Source organism: Vombatus ursinus, unplaced genomic scaffold, assembly GCF_900497805.2.
Source record: "Vombatus ursinus unplaced genomic scaffold, bare-nosed wombat genome assembly UNPS02004677.1, whole genome shotgun sequence".
Classification (NCBI taxonomy): Eukaryota; Metazoa; Chordata; class Mammalia; order Diprotodontia; family Vombatidae; genus Vombatus; species Vombatus ursinus.
Window position 1 is genome coordinate 1,193,118 of NW_020944455.1, and position 27,926 is coordinate 1,221,043.

The 27,926-nt window shown below is 40.1% G+C and overlaps 1 protein-coding gene across 1 annotated transcript; it reads right to left on the reverse strand.

Annotated features, from left to right (window-relative positions):
* Positions 1 to 159: 159 nt before the first annotated feature.
* On the reverse strand, positions 160 to 27,905 carry PSMD10 (proteasome 26S subunit, non-ATPase 10). The gene is made up of 5 exons (XM_027839032.1): positions 27,745 to 27,905; positions 20,136 to 20,234; positions 8,524 to 8,670; positions 8,225 to 8,391; positions 160 to 468 (listed from the first exon to the last, which is right to left on the reverse strand). The coding sequence occupies exons 1-5, from the start codon at positions 27,856 to 27,858 to the stop codon at positions 309 to 311; spliced, it is 687 nt and encodes a 228-aa protein (XP_027694833.1). The 5' UTR covers positions 27,859 to 27,905; the 3' UTR covers positions 160 to 308.
* Positions 27,906 to 27,926: the final 21 nt, after the last annotated feature.

The window sequence follows — 27,926 nt, forward strand, 5'->3', positions numbered from 1 at the left end:
AGCTGCCCCCACTAAGAACATAAAAGGTGCTTAATAAACATTCTTGATTAGCTGATGGGGGAAACTCAGAGATATGGTTGTAGGTGAATTTAGAACATGTACCATTTTAAAAGAGAAATCAGTATTTGGGGCAGAAATATCAGCCAGTTGAGGAAACAGTGAGATCCTGAAATAGTAAAACCTTTATTTCCATAAATCATTAACAAATAACATCATGGTCTGGAGCACAAGCTTATCAGTTTCCAGAAAAACAGGTAACACTAATACAACAACAATGGTCAAAGACACCAGCCGCAAAGCAGATCCAACTATGCATTATGCCAGGCTAGTCTCTCGAGCACTGTGCCAAAGCCACCTTTTGCTACCTGCACAGGAGTCTTCTTTTCTTTGTTCTCAATGAAGATACGTGCTCCTTGGGACACCAGTAGTTTTGCTTCTTCAGTCCTTTCCTCATCACAAGCTAAGTGCCTGCATTTGGGAATCACAAGGATCACTGGTTAGCACTGACTTGGCTCGGTGCATTGTGTGCACTATCGGACTAGGGCGCTCCTGGAAAGGCCATTCCCAAACTGAGAACCTGCTCTGACAGTGTCTTCAAAGCCTAGTACTGCCGCTTTAGAGTTCCTGGTCCAAAGCTCCTCCCACTAACTAGCGATCCCTTTGTGTTATTTATACAGGGCTTGGAGACCAGGGAAATGACTTGCCTCCAATCCCCCAGAGATCAGATTGGAACACCCAGGGGCTCTAAGTCATCCTTTCACATTTATTTGAACCTGTTATGTTCACAAGACCATTTTCACTCTGGAGAGCACATTCACAAGTAGTATCTTGATGGATACTTGCAATAACCCTACGAGATTTGCTGAAACTTTCAAAGAGTAAGAAGTGCTCAAAAGGGATTGGGGGAGGGGGAAGGGAGAAGTAGCGCTCAACAATGAAATTCTGCCAATCTAATTATGAATGCTCACTAGTGGGGAGGCATCTAAAGAGACTGACACAACTTCACTGAGAACTGAGGTCAAATTTTCAATTGGCACAGTCAGAAGAGGAAGACAAGGGGATACTAAGCGAAGGACAAAAATGGAAAATAGTCTATACAAAAGAATAATATGGACCTGGAAGAAGAGTGGTAGAAAAATGAAAGGCCAGGGTAAGGTGAGGCTCGTCCCTAATCTCAAACAAATAAAGATAACCAATAGTAGGGACAGGACAGTAGAAGGAGCTTTTAGATATACTTGGCTAGGTTAGGGCTCAGACTTATGACTTCTTGGGTATAGGTAACTCCCAGGGAAGGAAACTCCTTGTACCAAGGTAGTCTGGCACCTTCTCTACAACTTAAGAGTTTTAAAGAGAGTTGCCTGGGGCACTGAAAAGGAGGGTAAGTGATCTGTCTTTCCTGGACAAAGGCAGGAATTAAAAGCTAGGTCTGCTTGTCTTGGAGGCCAGCTCCCTGGCCACTATGTCATACTGCCTCTCCTAGACTTGGAAGAAAAAGGGACATGGCCCCTGGTTGGGGCAGATGGTGTAATTGTTACAAATGAGAGAGTGGAACTACTCCAATATCATTCTGTTTCCATCTCCCCTATCAAGGAGACTGATAGGCATACTAGAAAGGGTAGAACAAATACAATGCAGAAGAAACTGAAAGCCTATACAGGTGAGAAGATAATAAGGACACCGAGCTCAGCTACTCTAAATGAATTCAACTCTACCGGTCCACACGAATTATCTCTCTCTCAAAGCAGTGAAAGAACCTGAAGAAAATCAGTGATGCACTGTTAGTGGTCTTTTTTTTTTTGTTTTCTTTTTGAGATTAGGACTCCCCATTTCATCCAGGCTGGAAGCACAGGCCTGATCCCAATGCTGATCAGCACCCAAGCTTTTGTTCTGTTTTTCCAACCTGGGCTGATTTACTCTTCCTTAGTCAGCCTGGGGCTCTCCACTCCCCCAGCCTCACCACATTGGTACCAGATCTAGGACAGACACCCAACTGGCTTTAGTTCAACTGCAGCTCAGAAGTCCCAAGCTCAGCCAATCCCAAATCCTCAGCCTCACCAGCAACAGGGACTACAAGTATGTTATCACTGTGCCTGGTGACCACTATTACTAATCTCTGCAGAATGGGAGGTGGGCAGCATGTCATAGCAGATAGGACAGTGGACTTGAAGTCAGGAAGACCTGGTTTGAATTCCACCTCGGATACTTACTAGTAATGACTATGGGAAAGTCACTTCACATCTTTGGGCATCAGTTTCTTCTTCTCTAAAACAGGGGGATTGGACCTCTGGGGTCCTTTTTGGCTCTAAGTCTATGACCCTATCTGTAAACTGGGACAATTCACTTCCCCTCCCTAAGCCTCAGTTTCCTCTTTTGTAAAATGTGGGAGTTGGACTAAATGACCTCTAGGATTCCCCCCTTCCAACTCTACACATACGATTCTATCATCTTCAAAAAGAGGAAGAAAATAGATATGGCAAATTAGACCAGTGAGCTTGACATTCATCCCTGTCAAAATTTAAAATACACCGCTATCTGTGAGTGCTTATAAAGAGAAACAGAGACACACATTGCTGTGGCTGCCACGTGCTGAGAGAGGCTTTGGAAGCCAGAAAACACAGGGCAGGAGGGGCAGCATGAATGTGATTGAAAACCTGAGATTCCCAGCTGGGGAGCGGCAAGAGGAGGGGAGGGGAGCTGTGGCTGCTGTGGTAATAATAATAATGAGAGCTAGCATTTTTATAGCTTTTAAAGCTTTGCAAAGTTGGCAGTTATGACAGGCTCAGAGGCTTGGATATAGGCGGAGACCAAGAGTTGCAGAGGGTGGGCGGGTAGGCAGAGAGGTAACCCAGAGGGCCTCATAAGAAAGCAGTGGGAACAGCTCCTGTTGGCTGGGAATAGTCTTATCTTGCCTTGGTTTGAAGTTGCGGAGGGGTGGCAAGACGTTCATAGCTGTAGCTGAGGGACCCTATTCCCTGGATTAGAGGGGCAAGAAGAGAAGCGGGGCACTAAACATCTTATCTTCTTCTTACTCACTGCCTCAATTGTTATTCACCCTTTAAACCAAAACAGAGGTGAGCAGGACCTCATTCTATTGGGCAGGTACTCCTCCAGACCCCTCTGGGCCTTGGTCATTGTCATCACTTTATTCAAAGTCACTGAATAAAACTCTGGCTTTATTATTCCTGGGAAGAGTCCAGCTGAGTGACAGGAGCAACACTGTGGAACTGGGTTTCTGTACATCTCCTACTGGTAGCAAGTTCAGTTAAATATGGAGTTTGGAGGCACTGGCACGAAGAGGTCAAAACTACTTGGGGATGCTGATGTGGTACATACTCGAGAAATGTCTGGAAAAGACATCACATTCTGGGATGACAGGCATGCCACTGAAACAGAAATGATCACCCGAGGAACACCATGGTTACTGTGGCTGGGTTGGGTCCTAAGGGAAGCCCTACTGTCAGCCCTGGTTGATGTGTGGGATAAGGGAATCATGAGACTCTTTATCAGATGCCTTCCTGAAATCCAGAGCAGTAGTCGCCTGCTAGGGGAGGCAGTGTGATACAATGGGAAGGTGCTGGATTTGGAGTCAGAGAACCTGCGTTTAAATTCTGCCTCTGCCATTAGTTACCTATATGAGGCTGGGCCAGTCCCTCCCCCTCCCTGGGCCTCAGTTTCCTCCTCTGTAAAAGGAGAGTCTCTGAGAGTCCCTTCCACCTCTAAATCTAAGATCCTTTGATCTGTCTACAGTCTAGTATCCCCGTCAAAGAAGAAAATTAGGTTAAATTAGGGTTGATGTGATGTGTTTTGCTTGATTTTTTTTCCTATTCATTTCTTTAAAAAAATTCCGTTCCAAGGAAGGACTCCCCAAGCAGGAGAGGGAGAAAGGATGGATTTAGAAATGAAGGGGAAGTAAAAACAGAAGTTATCAATACAAAATTTAAAAAGAAAAGAGAAATCTAAATAAGGTGATGAAAGACATGAGCTGTTTAACAATGTGTTTTGAAGTAGGAGCTGCTAAAGTCTTTCTCTGGTTCTTGACTTTTTTAAACCAACACCCGTTTTTGTTGTCTAGTACTAAAACGCAGAAAAAAAAGGCACGTCCAATTAACCTAATTTTCTTCTTTGACAGGGATACTAGACTGTAGGCAGATCAAAGGATCTTAGATTTAGAGATGGAGGGGACTCTCAGAGACTCTCCTTTTACAGAGGAGGAAACTGAGGCCCAGGGAGGGGGAGGGACTGGCCCAGCCTCATATAGGTAACTAATGGCAGAGGCAGAATTTAAACGCAGGTTCTCTGACTCCAAATCCAGCACCTTCCCATTGTATCACACTGCCTCCCCTAGCAGGCGACTACTGCTCTGGATTTCAGGAAGGCATCTGATAAAGAGTCTCATGATTCCCTTATGAACACAAAAGAAATGAGGGCTGATAGCAGTATAGGGAGGTGGGCTCTAAACAGGCTGAATGGCCATAGCCAGTGCATGAGTGTGAGTGAGGGAGTAATAGGGCAGAGGTCTCGAGAGGCCTCCCACAGGCCAATGAATGTCTCCGCCTCGTCCTGTGCAACAGTTTTATCAATGACACAATGAGGAAGTTGGCATGTTAAGCACTTTTTGGTAATAATACCAAGTCGGGAGAGAAAGTTCAGAGCTAGATGACAGAATCAGGATTCCAAATGACTTTGTGAGGCTGAAACAATGGAGAACAGCAAACAAGATGAAGTTGAAAAGGAGTAAATATGAAGTTCTGTACTTTGGTTCTAAAGTCAACTGCAGAAGTACAGGGTGGGGATTGAGATGTCAACAGAAGCTTATGTGAAGATGGGTGACTCGGAGTAGCACTCCACAGAAGTGCACACTGGGATATGACTGCCACCACCCCCACAAGTGAATTGGATCTTAGGTTGCAAGGAGAGTAATTCACATTTCTAGAGTGCTTGAGAGTCTGCCAACTTCATTCTGTACAGCTGTGTCACGTAGAGAACACAAGTCTAATTTCCCTTCTGCTCCTCCATGAGGGCCACTGAGGCTCAGAAAGATTCTCTGGCTTGTACAGAAACATGTGGCTAAAATAAGGGGTAGAACAAGGACTTGGGCCAGGACTGAGAAGCAAAAGCCTTGGATCCCTTCCTACTGGCCTATGTTGCTTCTCCAAGTGTAGTCTTATAAGAATGCCCCATAAGAATGACTAGAAGAATAGTATACAAAATAGGAGAGGCCTACTACTGTTGGATCCTGGTCTAGTCAGCTCACACCAGGAGGTGCGCTGGTCATACGGGGCACAAGGATGAACAAGAGCACTGTTCACAGGAGTGATTAAGATGGTGGAGAGAACAGAAACCTGATGGTGCAAGATCTAAACGGCAAGGACTGGTGCTTAAAAAATGCTTAGAGAATGACTGATGGTGCGGAGAACCTGAAACCACCTCATAGAAGCAATAGTTAAAGCAAGGAAAGAAGCATGTATTAAGCACCTACTGTATGCAAGGCACTGTGCTAAGTGCTTTACAAATCTCATTTTATTTTCACAACAACCCTGAGTGGAAAGTGCTATTATGAACCTCATTTGACAGATGGGGAAACCAAGGCAGACAGAGGTGAAGTGACCTATCCAGGACACACAGATAGTAAGTGTCTGAAGCTGGATTTGAATTCAGGTCTTTATGATTCCAGGGCCAGTGCTCTCTCCACTGTAGTGCCACTGAACTGTCTCTAAAGAAACAGGGAATGTTTATCAATCAATGAGTGTTTATTAAATGCCTATTATGTGTGCCAGGCACTGGGGAAACCAAATCAATGAATGAAGCCATCTCTACTCCCAAAGAGCTTGCATTCTAAAGGAGGAGACAATAAGTATATGTAGGCTAAACAGAAAGCTAATAAATACCAAGCGATTCCACATAAAGTGGTTTGGGAGGAGGGGCAGGAGCATGTGGGAGAGACAAGGAGAGGTAGCATGGAGAAGGTGGTACTTGAGCCATGGCTTGAAGGAAGAGAGAAATTCGATGAGGCAGAGAGGAGGGGGTGCACTCCAGGTCTGGGGGACCGCTAGTGAAAAGGCATGGTGATGAGCGCCAGAATGAAGAACAGAGAGAGGCCTAGTCTGACTGGATCTCAAAGTTGGGGAGTAGCTGAGGCCACAGCTGCACCGAACAGGAAAGTTTCCATTTTATCCTAGAGGTGATAGGGAATTATTGAGTAGGGGAATGGCCCAAATGGCAGCTATGTGGAGGGGGACTGTCTGGGGAGACTTGAGGCAGCAAGGAGACCAATTAGGAGGCTGGTGCAATAACCTAGGTGAGAGGTGATGAGGGTGTGTGAACAAAGAGAAGGAGTTGGACGTGAGAGATACTGTGGGGATAAAAACAGCAAGATTTGGCAATCTAGTTGTTAGAGTGAGGTGAAGGAGTGAGTGGTTGAGGACAGTGCAAGGTTATGAACCTGGGAGACTCAACAGATGGCAGTGACTGGAAGAAATAGGGCAGTTTGGAAGAGGGGAGAGTCTGGGGGAAAGACCAGTTTTGGACATGCTGAGTTTGAGATGCATTAGATAGCAGAGGTCCCTTCCAACTCTGAGATCCTGTGACTCACTATGTGGGTTCCAGAGAACAGAATGAGGAACAGGAGGAAGTCCCAGGGCAGCAGGTTTTGGCTCAACCTAAGGAAGGCCTCTCTCACAATTAGAGCTGCCCAGTGTAGCAGACAGTTCCACATTAGCTATGGGATGCCATATTGGGTAGGAGGTTGGACAAGATGACTTCTGCGGTCCCTTCCTATTTGTAGTATTACCATCATTTTACAGATGAAGAAATTGGGGCACAAGGAGGTTATATTATTTGCCTGAGGTCCCAGTTGGTTAGTGAAAGAGCTGGGACTGAAACCTATGTAGCTCTGAGACCTCTCTAAGAAGAATGAGGCATTTCATCTGAACAAGCTACATAAGACCAAAAAAAGATGACAGGAATAGGGATTTTAATGCATAATATTTAAAGCACAACAAAATGAGATTTAAGCTGAGGACTCTCAGTATTTCTGGTTTGAAAAATGGTGTATAAGAATAATGCTTAAGTTTTAGAAACCAATGTTAGAAATTGTTTCTGCATGCAACTGGGAAATAAGATACACAGGCAATAGGGTATAGAAATCTATCTTACGCTACAGAAAAATAGAAGGGGAAGGGGATAAAAGAAGGGAGGGGGTAATAGAAGGGAGAATGGATTGGGTGAAGGGGGAATCAGAATGCAGGCTGTCATGGGGTGGGGGGAGGAGGGATGGGGAGAAAATTTGGAATGCAAAATCTTGTGGAAGTGAATATTGAAAACTAAAAATAAATAAATAAATTGGAAAAAAAAATAATGCCTAAAGATAAGAGAGCTGATGGAATTCCTCTTCTTTCCAGGCCCAATGCCATTCAGACTCAAAACTCAACGTGAGTTAAAAGCACAACTTAGCAGTTGGAACTAAGAGGATCTTGAGCTTAGGAGTGTTTAGAGCTGGGGTGGTGGTAGGTAGTACCTTTGTACTTTGTCCTGCTTGGACCACATTGCAGGTACTGTGTTCAGTTCTGGGTAAATTTTAGAAAGGACTGAAGGATATCCAGAAGAGGGCAAGCATATGGAGATGCAATCAGTGGATCCTAGCTGGCAGGGCCCTCAGAAGGCATTTAGTCTGAGCTCCTCATTATAGAGAAGAAACTGGAAGCCCAGGAGGAGACATGACTCAGCCCATGTCCCCCAGGTAGGAAATGCCAGAGGTGGTATGTGAACTCGAGACTGTTCTTCCAATTGTACCACACTGCCTCCTTGAGGTCAGAACACTTAAGGATCAACTAACTGAAGGGACTGAGAATGTTTGGCCACCAGGAGATTTCATGGGGACAAGACAGTTGCCTTTAACTATTTAAAGGGTCATCATATGGAAAAGAGATTAAGACTTGTCCTTCTTGGCTGCAGAACAAGGAAGAAGGGCTGGGAGTTTCAAACAGGCAAATTTAGGTCTGATCAAAGGAAAAATGTCCTAACACCTGCAGCTGTTGTTCTAAAGGTGGAGGGAACTTCCTGAAAAGGTGGTGGTTTCTCCCTCCCTGAAGGTCTTCAGGAAAAGGCTGGGTGACTTGTGGGGCACAGCATAGACGGGCTTCCTGTTAAGGGAAGGGCTGGACCAGATGGCCTTGGTGTCCCTTCCAATTCTGCGAACTGAAAAGGACCATGACTTCATACTTACAAAGGAGTGTTCCCCTCAGAGTCCTGGATGTTTGTGGAGGCCTTGTACTGCAGAAGGACTTCGACCATCTTCAGATTTCCTTTGGCTGAGGCCCGGTGCAATGGAGTGGACTCCAAGTTGTCAGTAGCATCTGGATTAGCACCTCCTTCTAATAACATGATAGCAATCTGAAGAAATGGGGGGAAAAGAATGGATGGGACAGTTTGGGATCATTTCAAGCTAGTGCTTAGCACCAGAAGAAATGCTTTCTGTAGTCATTCATCTAGTCAAAGTCAGAGGCCCAAGACTCCCATGCGCACCTCATGCTTATTTCTGGATGCTGCATAATGCAGTGGAGTACACCTATTGTGATTGACAGCATTCACTTGAGCTCCTTTTCCCAGGAGAGCTTTCACAATCTCCTCTCGGCCAGCAGAGGCAGCAATATGAAGAGGGGACCAACCCTCCTAGAGGAGAGACGAGAAAGAGGGAAATGGGGGAGAAAAAAACCAAATACATTGGTCAATGCAAAAAAAAAAATGCAGGTAGGAAAAGCTCCCATATCTAGCCAACCCCAACCACACTTTTTCACCTAGGTCATTACCCCTATGCCACCTCCTCCTCTTGCTCAGGGAACTAATTATCATTGCTTTTGTAAGGGACTTGTCAATAACTCCTCAGCTGCGCCAGGCACCATCATCCCAAGGAGTTTCCAGGCTAAAAACATCCCTTCCCAGCCACCAGTCCCCCGTATGGGTGGTCTCTCTCCTTATGACAGAAGCTCTGTAAAGGCAGGGAGGGGCCCTTGCTTTTGTATTCATTTCCCAGGCTTATAAGTAAGTGCTTAACAAATGCTTTTGGTTCAGTCGTGAATTTTCAACATATCTTATTATTCTTATGCTTTCCAACATCCCTCAAGTAGAGTTACAGGCCAAATATCATTATAAGCTAGAAGAACTCTCATTTTTCATGACCTACACTACTACTATCATTAATCAGCTCCAGGAAAACAGGACAGGAGGTGAAACCACATTCTAGGTTACAGAGAAAAGTTAGTTTCATAGAAACAATATAAATGAGTACCCAGCAGAATGACCCCATGGGGGAGTGTCATGGCTTTTAGACAGGATTTGGTTATAATGTGCTAACGATGTTATTGAGAAACAAATTATGCTGGGTAACCTGTACAGTGTTGCTGTTGGTCAGTCATTTCAGTCACATCCAACTCTTTGTGACCTCATTTGGGGTTTTAAACCTCGGCAAAGATGCTGGAGTAGTTCTGTCATTTCCTTCTCCAGCTCATTTTACAGATGAGGAAACTGAGGCAAACAGGGTTAAGTGACTTGCCCAGGGTCACACAGTTAGTCAGTGTCTGAGGCTAGATTTGGACCCTTTATAGTAGTACCACAAAGCAACAGTTTATACACACACACTCACTCTCAAATAACGTCATTCAGTCATGTCTGACTCTGTGACCTCATTTTTGGGTTTTCTTGGCAGAAACTGGAGTGGTTTGCCATTTCCTTCTCCAGCTCATTTTACAGATTAGGAACTGAGGCAAACTGCTGTTTAACTTAACCCTTTAAGTGACTTGCCCAGGGTCACATAGCTAGTAAGTGTCTGAGGCCAGATTTGAACTCATCAAGATGAGTCTTCCTGAATCCAAGCCCAGTGCCCTCTTCATTGCACCATCTAGATGCCCCAAATAATAATAGTTAGCATTTGTAAAACACTGTAAGATTCCTTTGTTTGTTTTAAAAGGATTAGGATTTGCTAAATTCTCTTTGGAATATTGTTTTTTTTTTTAAATAAATATTTTATTGGGGCAGCTAGGTGGTGCAATGGATAGAGCACTGGCTGTGGAATCAGGAGGACCTGAGTACAAATCCATCCTTACACACTTACTAGCTGTGTGACCCTTCGCAAATCACTTAACCCTAATTGCCCTCCCCCCACAAATTTATTTCCCCTCCAATTACATGTAAAGAGAATTCTTAACATTCATTTTTTTCAAAAAGTTTTGAGTTCCAAATTTTCTCCCTTCATCCCTGACTTGCTCCTGACATGGTAAGCAATTTCATATACGTTATACATGTACAATTATGTAAAACATATTTCCATATTAATCATGTTGTGAAAGAAGACACAGACCAAAAAAAAAAAAAACCCAAGAAAGAAATATAGTGAAAAATAGTATGCTTTAATCTGCATTCAGACTCCATTTGCTCTTTCACTGTAGGCAGACAGTATTTTTCATCTTGAGTCCTTTGGAATGTGTCTTGGATCACTGCATTGCTGAACATAGCCAAGTCATTCATAATTGATCATCATACAATATTGTTACTGTGTACAATGTTCTCCTGGTTCTGCTCACTCCACTCAGCATCAATTCATGTAAGTCTTTCCAGGTTTTTCTGGAATCAGGCTGCTTGGCATTTCTTATCATATGATAGTATTACATTACAATCATATATCACAACTTGTTCAACCATTTCCCAATTGATGGACATTCCCTCAACTTCCAATTTTTTGCCAATACAAAAAGTGCAGCTATAAATATTTTTTTGTACAAATAGGTCCTTTCCCTTTTATTTTTTTAAATCTCTTTGGGATACAGACCTAACAGTGGTATTGCTGGATAAAAGGGTATGCAGTTTTATAGCCCTTTGGGCATAGTTCCAAATTGCTCTCCAGAATGGTTGAATCAGTTCACAACTCCAACAGTGCAGTAGTGTCCCAATTTTTCCACATCTTCACCAACATTTATAATTTTCCTTTTTCTGTCATATTAGCCAATCTGATAGGTATGAGGTAGTACCTCAGAGTTGTCTTAATTTGTATTTCTCTAATCAATAATGATTTAAAGCATTGTTATATGACTATAGATAGCTTTGATTTCTTCATCCGAAAACTGCCTGTTCATATCTTTTAACAATTTATCAACTGGGGAATGACTTGTATTATAAATTTGACTCAGTTATATATATTTGAGAAATCTGGCCTTTATCAGAGCCACTTGCTGTAAAAATTGTTTCCCAGCTTTCTGCTTCCCTTCTAATCTTGGTCTGGCTTTGTGTAAAAACTCTGACATTTAATATAATTAAAATTATCCATTTTATATCTAGTAATGCTATCTCTTTTTTGGTCATAAATTCTTCCCTTTTCCATAGATCTGACAAGTAAACTATTCTTGCTCTCCTAATTTGCTTATGGTATCACCCTTTATGTTTCAATCATGAACCCATTTTGACTTTATCTTGGTATACGGTATGAGATGTTGGTTTATACCTAGTTCCTGCCATACTGTTTTCCAGTTTTCCCAGAAGTTTTTGTCAAATAGTGAATTCTTGTCTAACACTTTAAAGTTCCCAGAGCTCTTTACAATATTTAACTCATTAGATCCTCACAACACCCCTGGGTGGTAGGTATTATAATTATCACCCCCATAAGGGCAGCTAGGTGGCACAGTGGATAGAGTACCAGCCCTGGAGTCAGGAGGTCCTGAGTTTAAATCCGGCCTCAGACACATAACACTTACTAGCTGTGTTACTCAGGGCAAGTCACTTAATCTCAACTGCCTCACCAAAAAAAAAAAAATCTCCCCCCCCCATTTTATAGTTGAGGGGAATTCAGGTAGACAGAGGTTAAATGATTTGTCTAGGGTCACATAGCTACTTTAGTGGTTGAGGTCAGATTTGAGTGTGTGTGTGTGTGTGTGTGTGTGTGTGTGTGTGTGTGTGTGTGTGTACATACAAACATCTCTAAGCTTTTCTGCAACACAAAATTTCCATAAATTTGCAAAACTCTCAAGGGAACATTCCTTTGAAGTACTGAGTATGGTCCTTTTCATTTCACAGAACTGGAAGGGACACAAATCCTTTGAGTTCTGTGGGTGTTACAGAAAGTATGGCTAGTGAAAAGGGAACTAACTAGATTTAACGTGAAAGTACTTTGGTTTGAATCCGGATTCTTCTACCTTCTACCTGTGTGACCTTGAGCAATCCACTTGACCTCTGTGACCTCGATTTCCTCTTCTGTAAAAGGGTACTGTTCATAGGTTAGTATTTAAATTGTCTTTTAGTTCTAGTGGCTCAGCAGTAAAATAACCTGTCCACGGTCATGTAAGTAATAAGCAGCAGAATCAAGAGGAAAAGCTGGAATTCTCAGTTTGTGCAGGGCTCTTTCCCCAATGCCAATGCTGTTATAGCAAAATCTCTGTGGGACAAAAACCCAGCCATGCTGAATTTATTTTGAGGTATCTGAGGGAACAAAATTCTAGTGTAACAAAAAAATCTTGATTGTCCTCTGATGTTCATCTATTTCTGCACGTGGGACTTTATTCATGTGGGTACTCTCTCCAATGGTATAGCTTGTGACTTGTGTACACCTTCACCTTCAGATCTGTGCAACTCTTGTCCATGTCCTCTCAAAAATCTTCCACGGGGAGATTCCACAATGTGCTTCCTCCAGATTTATTGCTATTACAGAGATCCCAATGCAGCACATGGATTGGCAGTTGTCCCCCACTTTTAGCACATGACCAGCCCACTTCTTTCTCTGTTCATCCATTTCTGTGACAATGGTTTGACTGCACAATTCCTCGCTGGTAATATGCTGCAGCTTATTTATGCCCATCATGGGCCTCTCCATTGTTCACTGGGTAAAATGAATTCTTTGCAAATCATGATATTTCATGATTTAGAGTCATAATAGTATCATCACTAGAATATTGGTGTGAAAAGATTGCCTTTGTTTCAGGAAGAAGCACAGCATCATTAAAAAGCAGTGTGCATTTTCCCAAAGGCAATCCTACCCATTCCCTTCTGATTTGCTTTGCTTACATACCTAAATTTCCCCCTGTATCCTTCTGCCTCCCCTCATGATAAAGGACTTTTTTTTTTTTAAAGAAAAAAAAAAAGAGAAAAAATCCAGCAAAATCAATCAATACATTTTAAAACGATTGACAATCTAGGTGATGTTCTACACTGTGGCTAAGTACTGGGGATACAAAGTAAGGCCGAAGAAACCCAAAACAAAACAAAACTACCCAGTCCCTAGTCTCAAGGAGCTCCCAGACTAATTGGGGAGATAGCATGCAAACAACTACGTACAAACAAATTATATTTAATAAGGGACTATGGAAACACAGATTAAAAATTAATTGGAGCCTAAATAACCTAATCTTAAAGAATGATTAGGTTAAAGAGCAAGTCATAGAAACAATAAATAATTTCTGGCCAGGAACTGGAGATAATTAAGAGGGAAGGCACTAAGATTAAGGATTGGGAAAGGCAGAAGGTAGGATTTTAGTAGACTCCTGAAGAAAGGAAGGATTCTGGGAAGATGGTGGAGTAAGTCAGGCCATTACCTGGCTTTCCCAAACTCCCCCACAAACAATTTAAAATAATGCCTCAAAATGAACTTTAGCAAGGTAGAAATAACTTGGGAGAACATTAGGAAAGACCAGACAGATCTTTTGGGTATGGTCTAGCCTGATTGGAGTGCAGATATCTCCGAATCATCAAACAACAAGCCCCAGGGGCAGCTATATGGACAGCAACCTCAGCTTCAGGAACTTTTACCCCACTGTCAGTGTGGGGGTCAAGCAGCTGATGGGGAAGACTACAAGGCCCTCCACTGGTGCTGGACAGGCCCAGGTGTGCTGACCAGATGAGGTCCCAGACTGTGGCTGTGGGTAAGAAGTGAGCAGAGGCCCATGAGTGCAGAGTGCAGGGGGGCAAAAGAGCAGAATTCTTGGTTTTGGTTCCAGGGCAGAAAGGTGAGCTGAAGCTTGCAGCCATGGAAAGGACTGCAGCGTATAAGAGCATGTGCTGTTTGAAACAACAGCAACAGCATTGCTGGGGGCCCTCATTCAGGCTTGAGGCAGAAAGGAGTACCTGAGGTCAGGCTCCCAGATAGAGTTCAGAAAACAACAGGAAAAACTTGAAGCTTGAGACATAATTATCTTAGAAGGAGTGTGGATTAGGGAGGCAGTGGTCAGAAGTAATTAGACCTCCGAAGAGGGATAGAATAAAAAGAGAGGGAGAGAAGGATAAACAAGAAAAATAGGATGGAGGGAAATACAAAAATAGTAATTATAACTTTGAATGTGAATGGGATAAAGTCACCCATAAAATGGAAACAGATAGCAGAACAGATTAAAAGCCAGAATCTGACAATATGTTGTTTACAAGAAACACATTTAAAAATGAGAGATGCGCATAGTTAAAATAAAGGGGTGAAGTAGATTTTCTTATGCTTTAGTTGATGCAAAAAAAGCAGGACTAGGAATCATGAACTCAGACAAAGTTAAAGCTAAAATGGATTTAATTAAGAGATAAACAGGGAAACTATATTATGATAAAAGGTACCATAGACAATGAAGTAATATCAATACTAAACCAACATGCACCAAATGCTATGGCATCCAAATTTTTAAAGGAAAAGCTAAATGAATTACAGGTGGAAATAGATAACAAAACTATAATAGTGGGGGAACTTCAATCTTCCCCTCTTAGAACTAGATAACTCACCAAAAAACAAGTAAGAAAGAAGTCAAGGAGACAAACAGAATCTTAGGTAAGCTAGATATTATAAATTTCTAGAGAGAACTGAATGGGAATAGGAAGGAATATATATTTTTCTCAGCAGTACATGGTACCTTTACAAAAACTGACCATGTACTAGGGCATAAAAACTTTACAGTTAAATTCAGAAAAATTAAATTCATCCTTTTTAGATTATAATGCAAAAAAATATATTTAATAAGGGACCATGGAAACACAGATTAAAAATTAATTGGAGCCTAAATAGCTTAATCTGAAAGAATGAGTTGGTTAAAGAACAAGTCATAGAAACAATAAATAATTTTATTAAAGAGAATGATAACAATGAGACAACATACCAAAACCTATCTCTAACTGCTTACATCAATAAAATTGAGAGAGCAGACCAATGAACTGTAATTTAAATGTAAATTAAAATGTAATTTAAAAAAAACTAGAAAAAGAACAAATTAAAAAATCCCCAATTAACCACCAAACTGGAAATCCCAAAAATTAAAGGTGAGATTAATAAAATTGATTGTAAGAAAATCACTGAATTAATAAATGAAATTAGGAGTTGGTTTTATGAAAAAAAAAAAACCCAATAGATAAGCCATTGGTTAACATGATTTTAAAAAAGAGAGAAGAAAACCAAATCACTTTATCAAAGATGAAAAGGGTGAATATACCACTAATGAAGATGAAATCAAAGCAATTTTTAGAAGTTATTTTGCCCAATTATATGCCAATGAATTTAACAATTTAAATTCATTGAAAGAATACTTACAAAATATAAACTGCCTAGATTAACAGAAGAGGAAATAGAATATCCAAATAAACCTATTTTAGAAAAAGAAATTGAACAGGCCATAAATGAGCTTCCTAAGAAAAAAGCATCAGGTCCAGATGGATTTACAAGTGAATTTAAAGATCATTTAAAGATTTTTGCATTTTTTAAGATTTTTACATTCTTTAAATGTAAATATTTAAAGATCAACTAATTCCAACATTAAATGAATTATTTGGAATAATAGGCAAAGAAGGAGTCCTACGAAACTCTTTTTATGAAACAAATATGGTGCTAATACCTAAACCAGGAAGAGCAAAAACAGAGAAAGAAAATTATAGACCAATTTCACTAATGAATATGGATGCGAAATCTTAAATAAAATACTATCTAGAAGACTACAACAACATATCACAAAAATTACACATTGTGACCAAGTGGGAAATTATACCAGGAATGCAGAGATGGTTTAACATAAGGAAAACTATTAACATAATTGATTATATCAATAACAAAAGTAACAAAAATCATTATTACATCAACAGATGCAGAAAAAGCATTTGACAAAATACAATGCTCATTCGGATTTTTCCTTAAAACGATAAGAAGCATCTACCTAAAGCCATCAGTAAGCATTATTTGTAATGGGGATAAGCCAGAAGCCTTCTCAATAAGATCAGGAGTGAAACAAGGATGCCCATTGTCACGAACATCATTCAACATTGTATTAGAAATGCTAGCAATAGCAATAAGAGAAGAAAGAGAAATGGAAGGAATCAGAACGGACGATAAGGTAATAAAACTATCTCTTTTTGCAAATGATATGATGAAATCTGGAAAATCTTAGAACTTCAACTAACGAGCTAGTTGAAACAATAATTTCAGCTAAGTAGCAGATATAAAAAAAACCCCATCATCAGCGTTTCTATATGTCACCAACAAAACCCTGCAAGAGAGACAGTAAGTGATACCCCATTTAAAATAACCATAGACGGCATAAAATACTTGGGAATATACCTGCTGAGACAAATCCAGGAACCTTTTGTTGCTGTTCAGTCATTTCAGGTGTGTCCAACTCTTAGTGACCCCATTTAGGGTTTTCTTAGTGAAGATACTGGAGTGTTTGCCATTTCCTTCTCCAGTTCATTTTATAGATGAGGAAACTGAGGCAAACAGGATTAAGTGACTTGCCCAGAGTCACACAACTACTAAGTATCTGAGGCTAGATTTGAACTCACAAAGTTGAGTCTTCCTTACTCCAGGCCCAGCACTTTATCCATTGCGCCACCTAGCTGTCCTTTAGCCCAGGAACTACATGAACATAATTGTAAAATACTTTTTATTCAAATAAAATCAGATTTAAATAATCGGATAAATATTAATTGCTCATGGGTGGGCTGAACCAATATAATAAAGATGACAATCCTACCTAACTAATCTACTTATTCAATGCCACCCAATTAAATTACCCCAAAATTATTTTATTGAGCTAGAAAATATAATAATTAAAAAATAACAAAATTCATTTGGAAGAACAAAAGGTCAAGAACATCAAAGGAATTAATGGAAAAAACGTAAAGGAAGGCTTAGCAGTACCAGATCTTAAGTTATATTATCAGGTAGTAATTATCAAAACTATCTGGTACTGGCTAAGAAATAGAAAGGTGAATCAGTGGAACAGATTAGATATACAATACAAAGTAGTAAATGATTATAGTAACCTTGTGTTTGACAAATGTAATGTTTTAAGCTTTTGGATAAGAATTCACTATTGGGTAAAAATTGTTGGGAAAACTGGAAAGCAGTCTAGCAGAATTTGGGTATAGACCAATATCTTACTCCATTTACCAAGATAAGGTCAACATGGATACATGACCTAGATATAAAAGGAGATATAAGTAAATCAGAACATGGAACATATTACCTACCAGGCTTATAGACAGGAAGAAGAATTTATGAATAAACAAGAGATATTTATTGTGAGATGTAAAATGGATATTTTTGATTACATTAAATTTAAAAGATTTTGTACAAATAAAATCAATGTATCTAGGATTAGATGGAAAGCAGAAAATTGAGAAAAAATTTTATAGACAGTTTCTTGGATAAAGGTATCATATCTCAAATATATAGAGAACTTTGTCAAATTTATAAGAATGTGAGTCATTCCTCAATTGATACATAGTCAAAGGATATGAACAGACAGTTTTTGGATGAAGAAATCAAATCAAATACAGTCATGTGAAAAAATGTTCTAAATCATTATTGATTAGAGAAATGCAAATTAAAACAAATTTGAGATATGATCTCACATCTATCAGATTTGCTAAAATGACAGAAGAGGAAAATGACAAATGTTGGAGGGGATGTGAAAAAATTGGGACACTAATACACTGCTGGTGGAACTGTGAACTGATCCAACTATTTTGGAGACTAATCTGGAATTATGCTCAAAAAGTTACAAAACTGTATACTCTTTGATCTAGAAATATCATCATTAGGTCTGTTTCCCAAGGTGATCAGGGAAAAACGAAGAGAACCTATATGTTCTAAAATATTTATAGCAGCTCTATGTGTGGTGGCAAAGAACTGGACATTGAGGGGATGCCCATCAATTGGGGAATGGTTAAACAAGTTGTGGTACGTGACCGTGATAGAATACTACTGTGCTGTAAGAAATGATGAGCAGGTTGATTTTAGAAAAACATGTAAAGACTTGTATGAAATAATGAAGAGTGAAATGAGCAGAACCAAAAGAACATTATATATGGTAACAGCAATATTGTTCAAAGAATAACTGTGAATGACTAAGTTATTCTGAGTATTATAAATACTCAAATCAACTACAAAGGACCTATGAAGGAAGATATCTACCTTCAGAGAAAGAACTGATAAATAGAAGTATGCATAGTATGGTTTTGCATATATGTGTATGTGTGTATTTGTGTCAAATGGGGGCCTTCTCTAGTGTGGGGTGGGGAGAGGAGACAGTCCAAAACTTAAAACGTAACAAAAAAAGGAAAAAGATTTAAAAAAGAAAAAGAAAAAAAAGAAACCTGAAGGAAGTCAGGAAAGTACAGAGGAGGAGATAAGGAGGGAAAGAATTTCAGGGAAGGGGGGCAGCCAGTGAAAATACTTGGAGTCAGGAAATAGGAGTGTTGTATATGAGGAACAGTAAGAAGGTCAATGTATTCACTTCTGATCCCAATTCACTGAAATCTCTCTTACCTTTATCCAGGGTGTCCTTGATACAGGTCTGGATTATTATTATTATTATTATTTTTTTTGCTTTTTGGTGAGGGGATCAAGGTTAAGTGACTTGCCCAGGGTCACACAGCTAGTTAGTGTTAAGTGTCTGAGGCTGGATTTGAACTCAGGTCTTCCTGACTCCAAGGTCAGAGCTCTATTCACTGTGCCACCTAGCAGCCCCCGATCTGGGTTATTTTCATAAAGATTTTGTAGGGATGGGAAAGTAAGCATATGAGTTGGTAGTTATGAGTAACATCTTGATCATTTTTTGAGTAGTAATAAAGTCTGTTCTCCCCACCCCCTCTCAAATATTTGGTATCCTCCTGTTTCACATTTATTGAGAATTAACCCTTCAATGCTCTCAAAATAGCGTGTGCCTATAGCGCACGCCCCATCTGTATTTTCTTGGTTTAGTTCAGCTGTTGTTTTCTTCAATGACACATTTTTCCTCTCATGCAGCTCACTGGGGACTGAAATGCTAAAAGTTCAAATGTGATGACTCCATTTCCATTGATGGAGAGAACAGTTTATTAAAAGAATTTTGACAGATCCTTTGAAACTTTTTATCTGTTGTCATCTGTCCAGTTTCATCCTTAAATGCTTAATTGGGTCTCTCACTAAGCTCCATGTAAACATTTTCCTCTCTACTGCTTGTCAATGTTTTATGAAGTGATACTACTCATAATCTCACATCATTTTCCACCCTAAGATTCTACAAATGACATTATATTTTAAAGTGGTGCTGCCCTTCACTGCCATGTGGCAGGGAGATCAAGCATTTGCTGGCTAAAGTGGTTTCTAGGTTCTTGTGGCAATTGGTTTACATCTGTTAAAATTCCTTAGGAAAACGTACTAGTGTCAATATCTCTTCTTTTAGCCAATTTTTGGGGTCAATAGCTTATTTTAAAAAGGGTAGGTTAGAACTGTTTTAATTGCATGCCTTCTTTTTCTTTTAATTCAATACTGATTTTGATCTTTGTCAAAGAAACCAATGGTCTGATTGTAAATGAAAAGCTGATTTAAAAACAACTCCCACTCCAGCTGTTTTGTCCCAAAGCAGTCATTTCTGGTCTCCTAAAGATATCAACCATTTCATTTTTTGTAATGTCATTTAGTAGAATTTCTTAACTAGGGAAAATAAGGCACAGCAAAGTTAAGGGGTTCACAGAAGGTCACAAAACGGGAGAATTAATCATCAGGAATCTGGGATTGTTGGCCCCATGCTTAATCTCCAGGCCCACTATATAACATTCTAGTTATTTTGATGACGGTCTATAAATTCAGGCCTAAGTAAACCCCAGTCTGGAACCCAAAGACAATGGGAAATTTGTTCACTTGGACTAATACTCACATCATCTTTATCATTCACTGGCACTCCAAAATTGAGCAGGAAGTTAACGATGTCTGTGTATCCTGCTGAGCATGCCCAATGTAATGCGGTCCGGTTATCCTGCACAGGAAAGAGAACTCACAGTACAAACTAAGCCTGCACTTTTTAGATTTACATTCCTTCTTGTGAACTTAACAACAAACACATATTCTGGGATATAATTTTTCTATCTGCATCCCCATCAGCTAGCAGTATCTAGTACATAGTAAGCACTTAATAAATCCTTACTGACTGATAAAATTAAGAGCAAGAAATGAAAATTGTGTGTGAAACAGTGAACACCTATTGTATAATGTTTTTTTAAGTTTATATTAAATTGAATGCAATAATAACAAAATTGGCCTGTCTCTGTCCCTTTCGGAGCTTTTGGTTTTACTGATTCTTTTTTCTTTATCCTTTTTGTGCATCTCTATTACTTCCCACTAACTCACCTCCCCCAACAGAAGTCCTCTTTTTTATTTCTTAAAATTATTTTTATTTCATTAAATATTTCCCATTACATGTAAAAGAATTTTTAACAATCATTTTTTAAAATTTTGAATTCCAAAATCTCTACCTCTCACCCATCCTCCTCTCCTTCAGAAGGCAAGCACTTTGATTTCGATTATACGTGTGAGGTCATGCAAAACATATTTCCATATTGGCCATGTTGCAAAAGAAAACACAAACAAAAGAAAACAACAAAAAATTTAATTTAGAAAAAAATATGCTTCAATTTGCATTCAGAGTTTATTAGTTCTTTCTCTGGAGGTAGGATAGCATTTTTCATCATAGGTCCTTTGGAATTGTCTTGGATCTTTGTTTTGATGAGAGTAGCTAAGTTTTTCACAGTTGATCATCATTACAACATTGCTGTTATGGTGTACAATGTTCTCATGGTTCTGCTCACTTTACTTTCCATCAGTTCATAAAGTCTTTCCAGGTTTTTCTGAAACCACCCTACTTGTCATTTCTTGTAGTACAATAGTATCCCATCACAGTAGAAGCCCTCTCATAATGAATTAAGTAGAGTCAAACAAAACAGGTCTAACACGTTGGCCACGCCCTCCCATTCTGCACCTCTAGTCCACCATCTCTCCTCCAAAGCTAACTCTGCACTCTTGGAAGCAAACAGGAGCCCAAAGGCAAGAGAACAATAGCTAATATAAGGATTAGCCAATTTTAACTTTTATAATCAAGAAATGAAGAGCATAGATAGGAAGCCTTGAATCACCTCCTTTTCATTAACTTCTTAAAGATGAACACAGTCGGAAAGCACGGTTTCAGTAATCAGGGAGGGAAAGGTTTCAAAGAATACAAGGAGGGAAAGTTGGTAGTCTAAGTTGTTTTCAGCATAACTCCCTAACTCTGCAACCTCGAAACAGTAAGAAATGTGCTAAATTTATTTAATTAAAATTGGGGGAAAATAAGTCAGGAAACACCTTCACATGATGTAAATTTTCCAAAATAATACGGGATAGCCAAATGGCCTGAAGTTCCCATTCACTGTAACCACCTGCAGGCTATGTGCTATACATCAAACACAAAAACCCCAACAGGCTGGCATTTTAAGCTTCGGCTCCTCTCCTGTCCATTCAGGGCAGCGACTCAGTCTAAACTCCCCATACTCTTTTAACAAGTGGAGAATACTGAACAGTACTGCAGTAGAATAAGTAGATGGGGGAGGGGGGGCAGGAAGACCCAGCAGTACATGGGTAGACAGAGGGAAAAGGGCTTCTGTGCCTGAAGAAAAGGGAGTATAGTATAAACCCAGCTGAAATCCTCTGTATGTGGAGTTTCCACAAGGCAAGGATCCCCCACACCATATGAACGTGAGAAAACTCACCCACAGAATTGGAAGGGATAGGGGAAAGAGCATCATTCAGTTAAACAAAAAGCTCAGGAGGGGGCACAAACAGGGCAGTACTATTGACTGCACTAAATTTAATCTAAACTTTAATTCTCTTTTTTGTTCTTACTTGTATCTATCAATAAGCATTATTTTTTTTTTCGTTTGTTTGGTTTTGGGTTTTTTGTTTTTTTTTTGGTGAGGCAATTGGGGTTAAGTGACTCGCCCAGAGTCACACAGCTAGGAAATAGTATGTGTCTGAGGCCGGATTTGAACTCAGGTCCTCCTGACTCCAGGGCCAGTGCTTTATCCACTGCGCCACCTAGCTGCCCCAATAAGTATTTATTAAGTGCCTACTATGTGCCGGGCTCTGTGCTAGCTGCTGGGGATACAGATGTAAAAATTCTACACTGGAATGTGCCAAAGTATAAAGTCCTGATAAGTTAAGGGAGTAGAAGAGAAAAGAGGGTGCAGTGGCAAGAATACTGAATTAGAGTCTAAGAACTTGGGTTCAAATCCTGACTTTGCTATTTACTTGCTACCTACACATGGCCTTGGGCACTAAAGTCACCTGACTTTCCCAGCCCTCAGTTTCCTCAGCTATAAAATGAGAAGGTTGGCCCAGATGACCTCTAAGGTTCCTTCTAGCTCTATGATCCTATGCTATTTTCTTATTCAGCATCAGGAAAACTGGGTATAAAATCCAACTCAGGCAGACAAAGCAACAATGAGACTCATAAAGAAAGAACGGATGAATGAATAAGCAATCTAGAAAAGGTGGTGTTCCAATGAATCAGGCTACAAAGGAAATCTAAAAGCCTCCACTGAAAAAAAAATATGAGAATAAAACCTGTGGGGCTCCCAGAAATAACAGAATAGCAGCAACAATCTCTAGGATGTTTCAAAAGAGAAAGAAAATCATTAAAAGAAGAAATTGGGCTACAAATCAGAGCTCTCCAAGAAAAAAAAATCAGTAAGACAAAAAGACAATAGATAACTTAGAACATGTAACAGAAAATCACTTTAAAATAGTTGAGACTATGAACAAGAGAATGACAAATTTGAAATTCAAAAATACAGATGTACATGAGAAAATCTGGTCAAACAGAAGCAAACAGTAACAAACTTGGAAGATGGGATGCAACGATTTTTCCCCCCAATTGACAGCTTCCCCTATTATCCTACCTGTATTGATTTTATTCATGTTAAAGCTTTATAAATTTTCTGCAACTGAAATTATCTGCTGGATGGTTTGTAATCGCCTCTACCCCTTGTTTTGTAAAGAATTCTTTTCCTAGTCATAGGTGTGAAAGGTACCTGATTTTGTTGTCTTTTAACTTTTTTTCCTGGTGTGACCTTTAATATTTAGGTTGGGTATCCATTTTGAACTTATTGTGCTATGTGGTGTAAGATGCTGTTCTTAATCTAATACCTGCTAAACTGCTTTCCAGCTTTCCCAGTAGATTTTGTCAAATAGGGAATCCTTCCACAAATATCTTATGTTCCTGTGTTTATTGAACAATGAGCTACTGAGTTTGTTTCTGGTTCTTCCTTAGCTAATCTGTTCCACTGATCTACTTTTCCTTGTTTTCTCTATCAAATACAGTTATCCCTTCCACATCCTGGGGGTAAGGAGTGTGGTGCCCCATCGATATGGAAAATCTGCGTAAAAGTTTCTGACTCTCCCTTCGTACCAGAGAAGTCATCTAAATTATTGTGGTATTAAAAGATAAAATATGTTGATATTATACAATACCACACATATGTTTTATGCATTTCTGAGTTCCTAAACTTTTTCTGTGTTGTCTGCTGGCTTTCACGTGTCATCTGTGGCTTCCACAAAACTCCCCCAAAATTCCTATTTAATTTCTTATGCGACTCCACATAATATCCCCTTAATATCAAAACCGCAATGGGGAAAGTTGCGACATGGAAGGGATAACTGTAGTTTTAATGAGTGCTTTATAATATAATTTGAAGTCTGGAAATGCTATTCACAAGAGAAAATTTCTTAACCAGAAAAGAGAGATGATAAAATGCTATTTTAATTATATGAAATTTAAAAGTTTTTACCCAAACAAATCAGCGCAGAAAGAAGAGAAATTGTCAATATTTGCCCCAAATATCTGATATCGCCCTGCTTCACCTAGCTACATACATACCCCCCCCAAATAAATGGCACATTATTGCCCCATAAGAAATGAAAAAATATGGAATTGAGACAAATAAGTGAAATGGTGAAGAATAAAGTAAGCAGAAACAGACACTATACACAATGACTATAACACTATGAACCAAAAGAGAGAAGCAGAAGAAGTCCTTCAGTTGAGACTTCATTTATAGAGAAACTACAAAAAGAGGGAGAGGTGCTGAGGATGGCGGCGGCAGCCTGCCTCCCTAGATTGGTGCCTCACCTCATCAATCTTGGTGGCAAAGAGGTGGGAGTCTACAATTATATAATATTGCATACATTATCAGATAGTCACTTTTATCAGTTTTGTTGTTGTTATTACAAAGGGAAAACAAACTTCCTGTTTCCTTCCCTTTAATCACCTAAAAGTGATTAGAAGCGGGAAGAACTAGAATCTAAGGGGGTGCTTTAGATTGCTTCTTAAATAAACTATGGTATATGAATATAATGGAATATTATTGTGCCATAAGAAATCACAACAGAAACAAATTCAGAGAATCCTATGTGGTATGAACTAAAGCAAAATGAAGTGAGCAGAACAGAGAGGAATTTATGTAAGAACAACATTGCAAAGAAAAACTTAGAACTCTTAACAAAGCAATGGTCAACTAATTCTCAAGAGCACCTGTGACAAAGCATGGTACCTACCTCTTTATGGAAAAGTAATGGACACAAAGCGCAGAAGGAGACAGACATTTTTGGATATGGCCACTGTTTTGCTTGACTAAACATATTTGTTGAAGGGCTCTTTTTCTTTTTTTTTAACCTTTCCAATTATCTCCATTTTGGGGGGTAGGGTTACAGAAGCAGGTAAGCAATAGAGACACCAAAAACAGAGGGCCCTTGTAAAAATATTTTTAAATGCATGGAAGGAGAACAGAAGGAAGCACAGACAAGCAGGACAGTTCTGAAAATAAATTCTGAAAGTAAGGTACAGAATTTATTTTAGATATATTTTAAAAGCATTTATATACCTTGTTACAAGGATTCTTCTTTTTTAACTTTTCCTTATGTCCATTAAGGGGGGGGGGGGGGCAAGAGTGTAGCAGCTCCAAGAAACAGAATCATTGTAATTTTTTGAAAATGCACAGAAAACAGAAGTACAGTCAAGGAGGACAGTTTTGAAAAATAAAGTGTTGAATTTATTTTATATACTTAAAAAATTAACATGTAGATTTATTTTGCTTGACTATACTTGTTACAAGGATTTTTTTTTTTTAACTTTCCTTACCTCCTCTAAGGAGGCAGGGCATAAGAGGGGACAAGCAGTAATGGTGCCAAAAAATAAGGCCTCTGGAACGTTTTTTAAAATTTGTTTTTGGGTTTTTGTTTTTTTTTTTTGGTGAGGCAATTGGGGTTAAGTGACTTGCCCAGGGTCACACAGCTAGTTAAGTGTCATGTGTCTGAGGCTGGATTTGAACTCAGGTCCTCCTGACCCTAAAGCCAGAGCTCTATCCACTGCGCCACCTAGCTGCCCTGATTTTTTTAAATTTTTAGATGAAAACAGAAAGAAAGAGACAAGCAGGACAGTTTTGAATGTAAAGTATAGAATTTATTATATATATATTTTAAAAGTGTTTTATATACTTTAACAGATCTGTGTAGATTAATCTTGTTCAACTATGTTTTGGTTTTTTGGGACTAGGCAAGGGGTTAAGTGACTAGCCCAGAGTCACATGGCTAGTGTTATGTGTCTGAGGTCACATTTGAACTCAGGTCCTCCTGACTCCAGGGTCGGTGCTCTATCCACTATGCCACCTAGCTGCCCCTCAACTATGGTTTTGTTACAAGGATTCTTTTTTTAACTTTTTCTTATCTCCATTTTTTTTTGGGGGGGGGAGAGTACAGGGGAAGAGTGAGTAAGCAGTACTGATGTCAAAAGGAGGGTACTTGTGACATTTTTTTAAATGAACAAATGAGAACAGAAAGAAGCACGGACAAGTGGGGCAGTTTTGAAAGTAAAGTGTAGATTATATACTTACATACTTTAAAAGATCAATTGTGTAAATTCATTTTGCTTGACTATGCTTATTTGTTAGATTTTCTTTTTTTACCTTTCCTTATGTCCTTTAATTGGGGGGAGGAGGTTAGCAGGGGAGGAGTGAATAAGCAGTAGTGGTACAAAAAAAAAAGGAGGGCCATTGTAACATTTTTTTAAAATGCTCAGAAGAGAACAGAAGGAAGCACAGACAAGCAGGACAGTTTTGAAAGGTACAGAATTTATTTTGTGTATATATATTTAAAAGCAAGTGATGTGAAATGAAGATCCGTAGTTTCATATAGAATGCTTTTTTTGTAGTCTGTTGTGTTTATAGAAATGCACTTTCTTGGTGTTAACGTTCAGAATTTTAAAAAAAGATAATTTTTTTTAAAAGAAGAGAAAGGAGACACTACTGCACAGATCCTTGTCCCTATCCTAGCACCTTACAGAGATTAACAACGGAGGTCTCCTTGTCGTGTCCACATCTCTCCTGATCTGATACTGCCGGTAGAAGCAGCATCTGCTCTGGGCTTCATCACCACAAAAACCCATTTGGGCGAGGCCCACTGCAGCTAAGAATGGATTTAGTGCGTGTGGTCCCCATATTTCAATGTGGGTTTTGGCCATAGCCCCCATGGTAAAGAGGGGACCAGAAATGATGTAAATGCATGCTGCCTGGGAACTAAAGGCCTCCTTCACCACATGACCCTAGAACAAGGGTTCATGGTGCACGAACTTGTTTTGAATATTATTTTTTAAATTGTGTTGCAATAGAATTGGTTTTCTTTGTAATTCTATATTTCCTATTTCAGGCATTTAAAAACATAATTCTGAGTGAGGGGTCCAAAGGCTTTCCCAAACTGACTGCAGATGGGGCTCATGACAGAAAAAAAAATCAAGAACACCTGCCCTAGAGAATTATAAGGTGGAAGATTCTACTGTTCTGTGCAGTTTGGATTCAGTCAAAGGTCCGAACTTGAGCACAGAGAGGATTCGAGGCTGCAGGTTTACCGCCCCTGAGATCTAGATCTTAAGTAAGGAGGGTCCCGGGGGGGGGGGGGGGGGGCCGCGGGCAAACAGTTCATTTCTCTTTCATTTTCCGAAGGAGGAAACAAGGTCCACTGAGGGAGTCTCATCTAGGGTGCTGGATTTTAAGTTGGGAAAGCCCTGAGTCCCACCCCTTTTGTTTTCCAAGTGGGGGAGGGGAAGGGTCTTGCCCAGGGTTCCACCTAGGGTACTAGATTTGTAGCCGGGAAGGCCCATGAGGGCCAAACAGTCCCACCCTTTTCGTTTTCCAAGTGTGGAAACTGAGGCCCACGGTGGAGAAGGGCCTTGCCCGAGGCCTGAGGGCCTTTCCCTCCCTCTCAGGCCCCACGCCCCCTCCCCCACCCCGGCCTGGAGGCTTCAGCTGTGGGATGTGCACCAGGGCCCTCTAATGACTCTAGCGCTCAAGGCCTCGGTAGAACTCGCGTCTTCGACTTCACTCGCTGTGGAACTACAGGAAGAGGGAGTTGCGGGGGAAGGCGGGCGGGCAGGCCGGCCGGCCGGGCTCCCTCGCTCGGTCCCTCACCTGGTCAGTCTTGGTGGCCTGGGATTTGTCCGACAGGACCTTTTCCTTCAGCTGCTCCAACTTTCCGCTATAGGCCAGGTTGCAGACATCCACGTCCGACACGAGGCCCTCCATCTCGACTACTTCGCGAGCTCCCACTTCGGCCCCGCCTCTTACTCTAGGGACCAATAGAAGAACCGCTA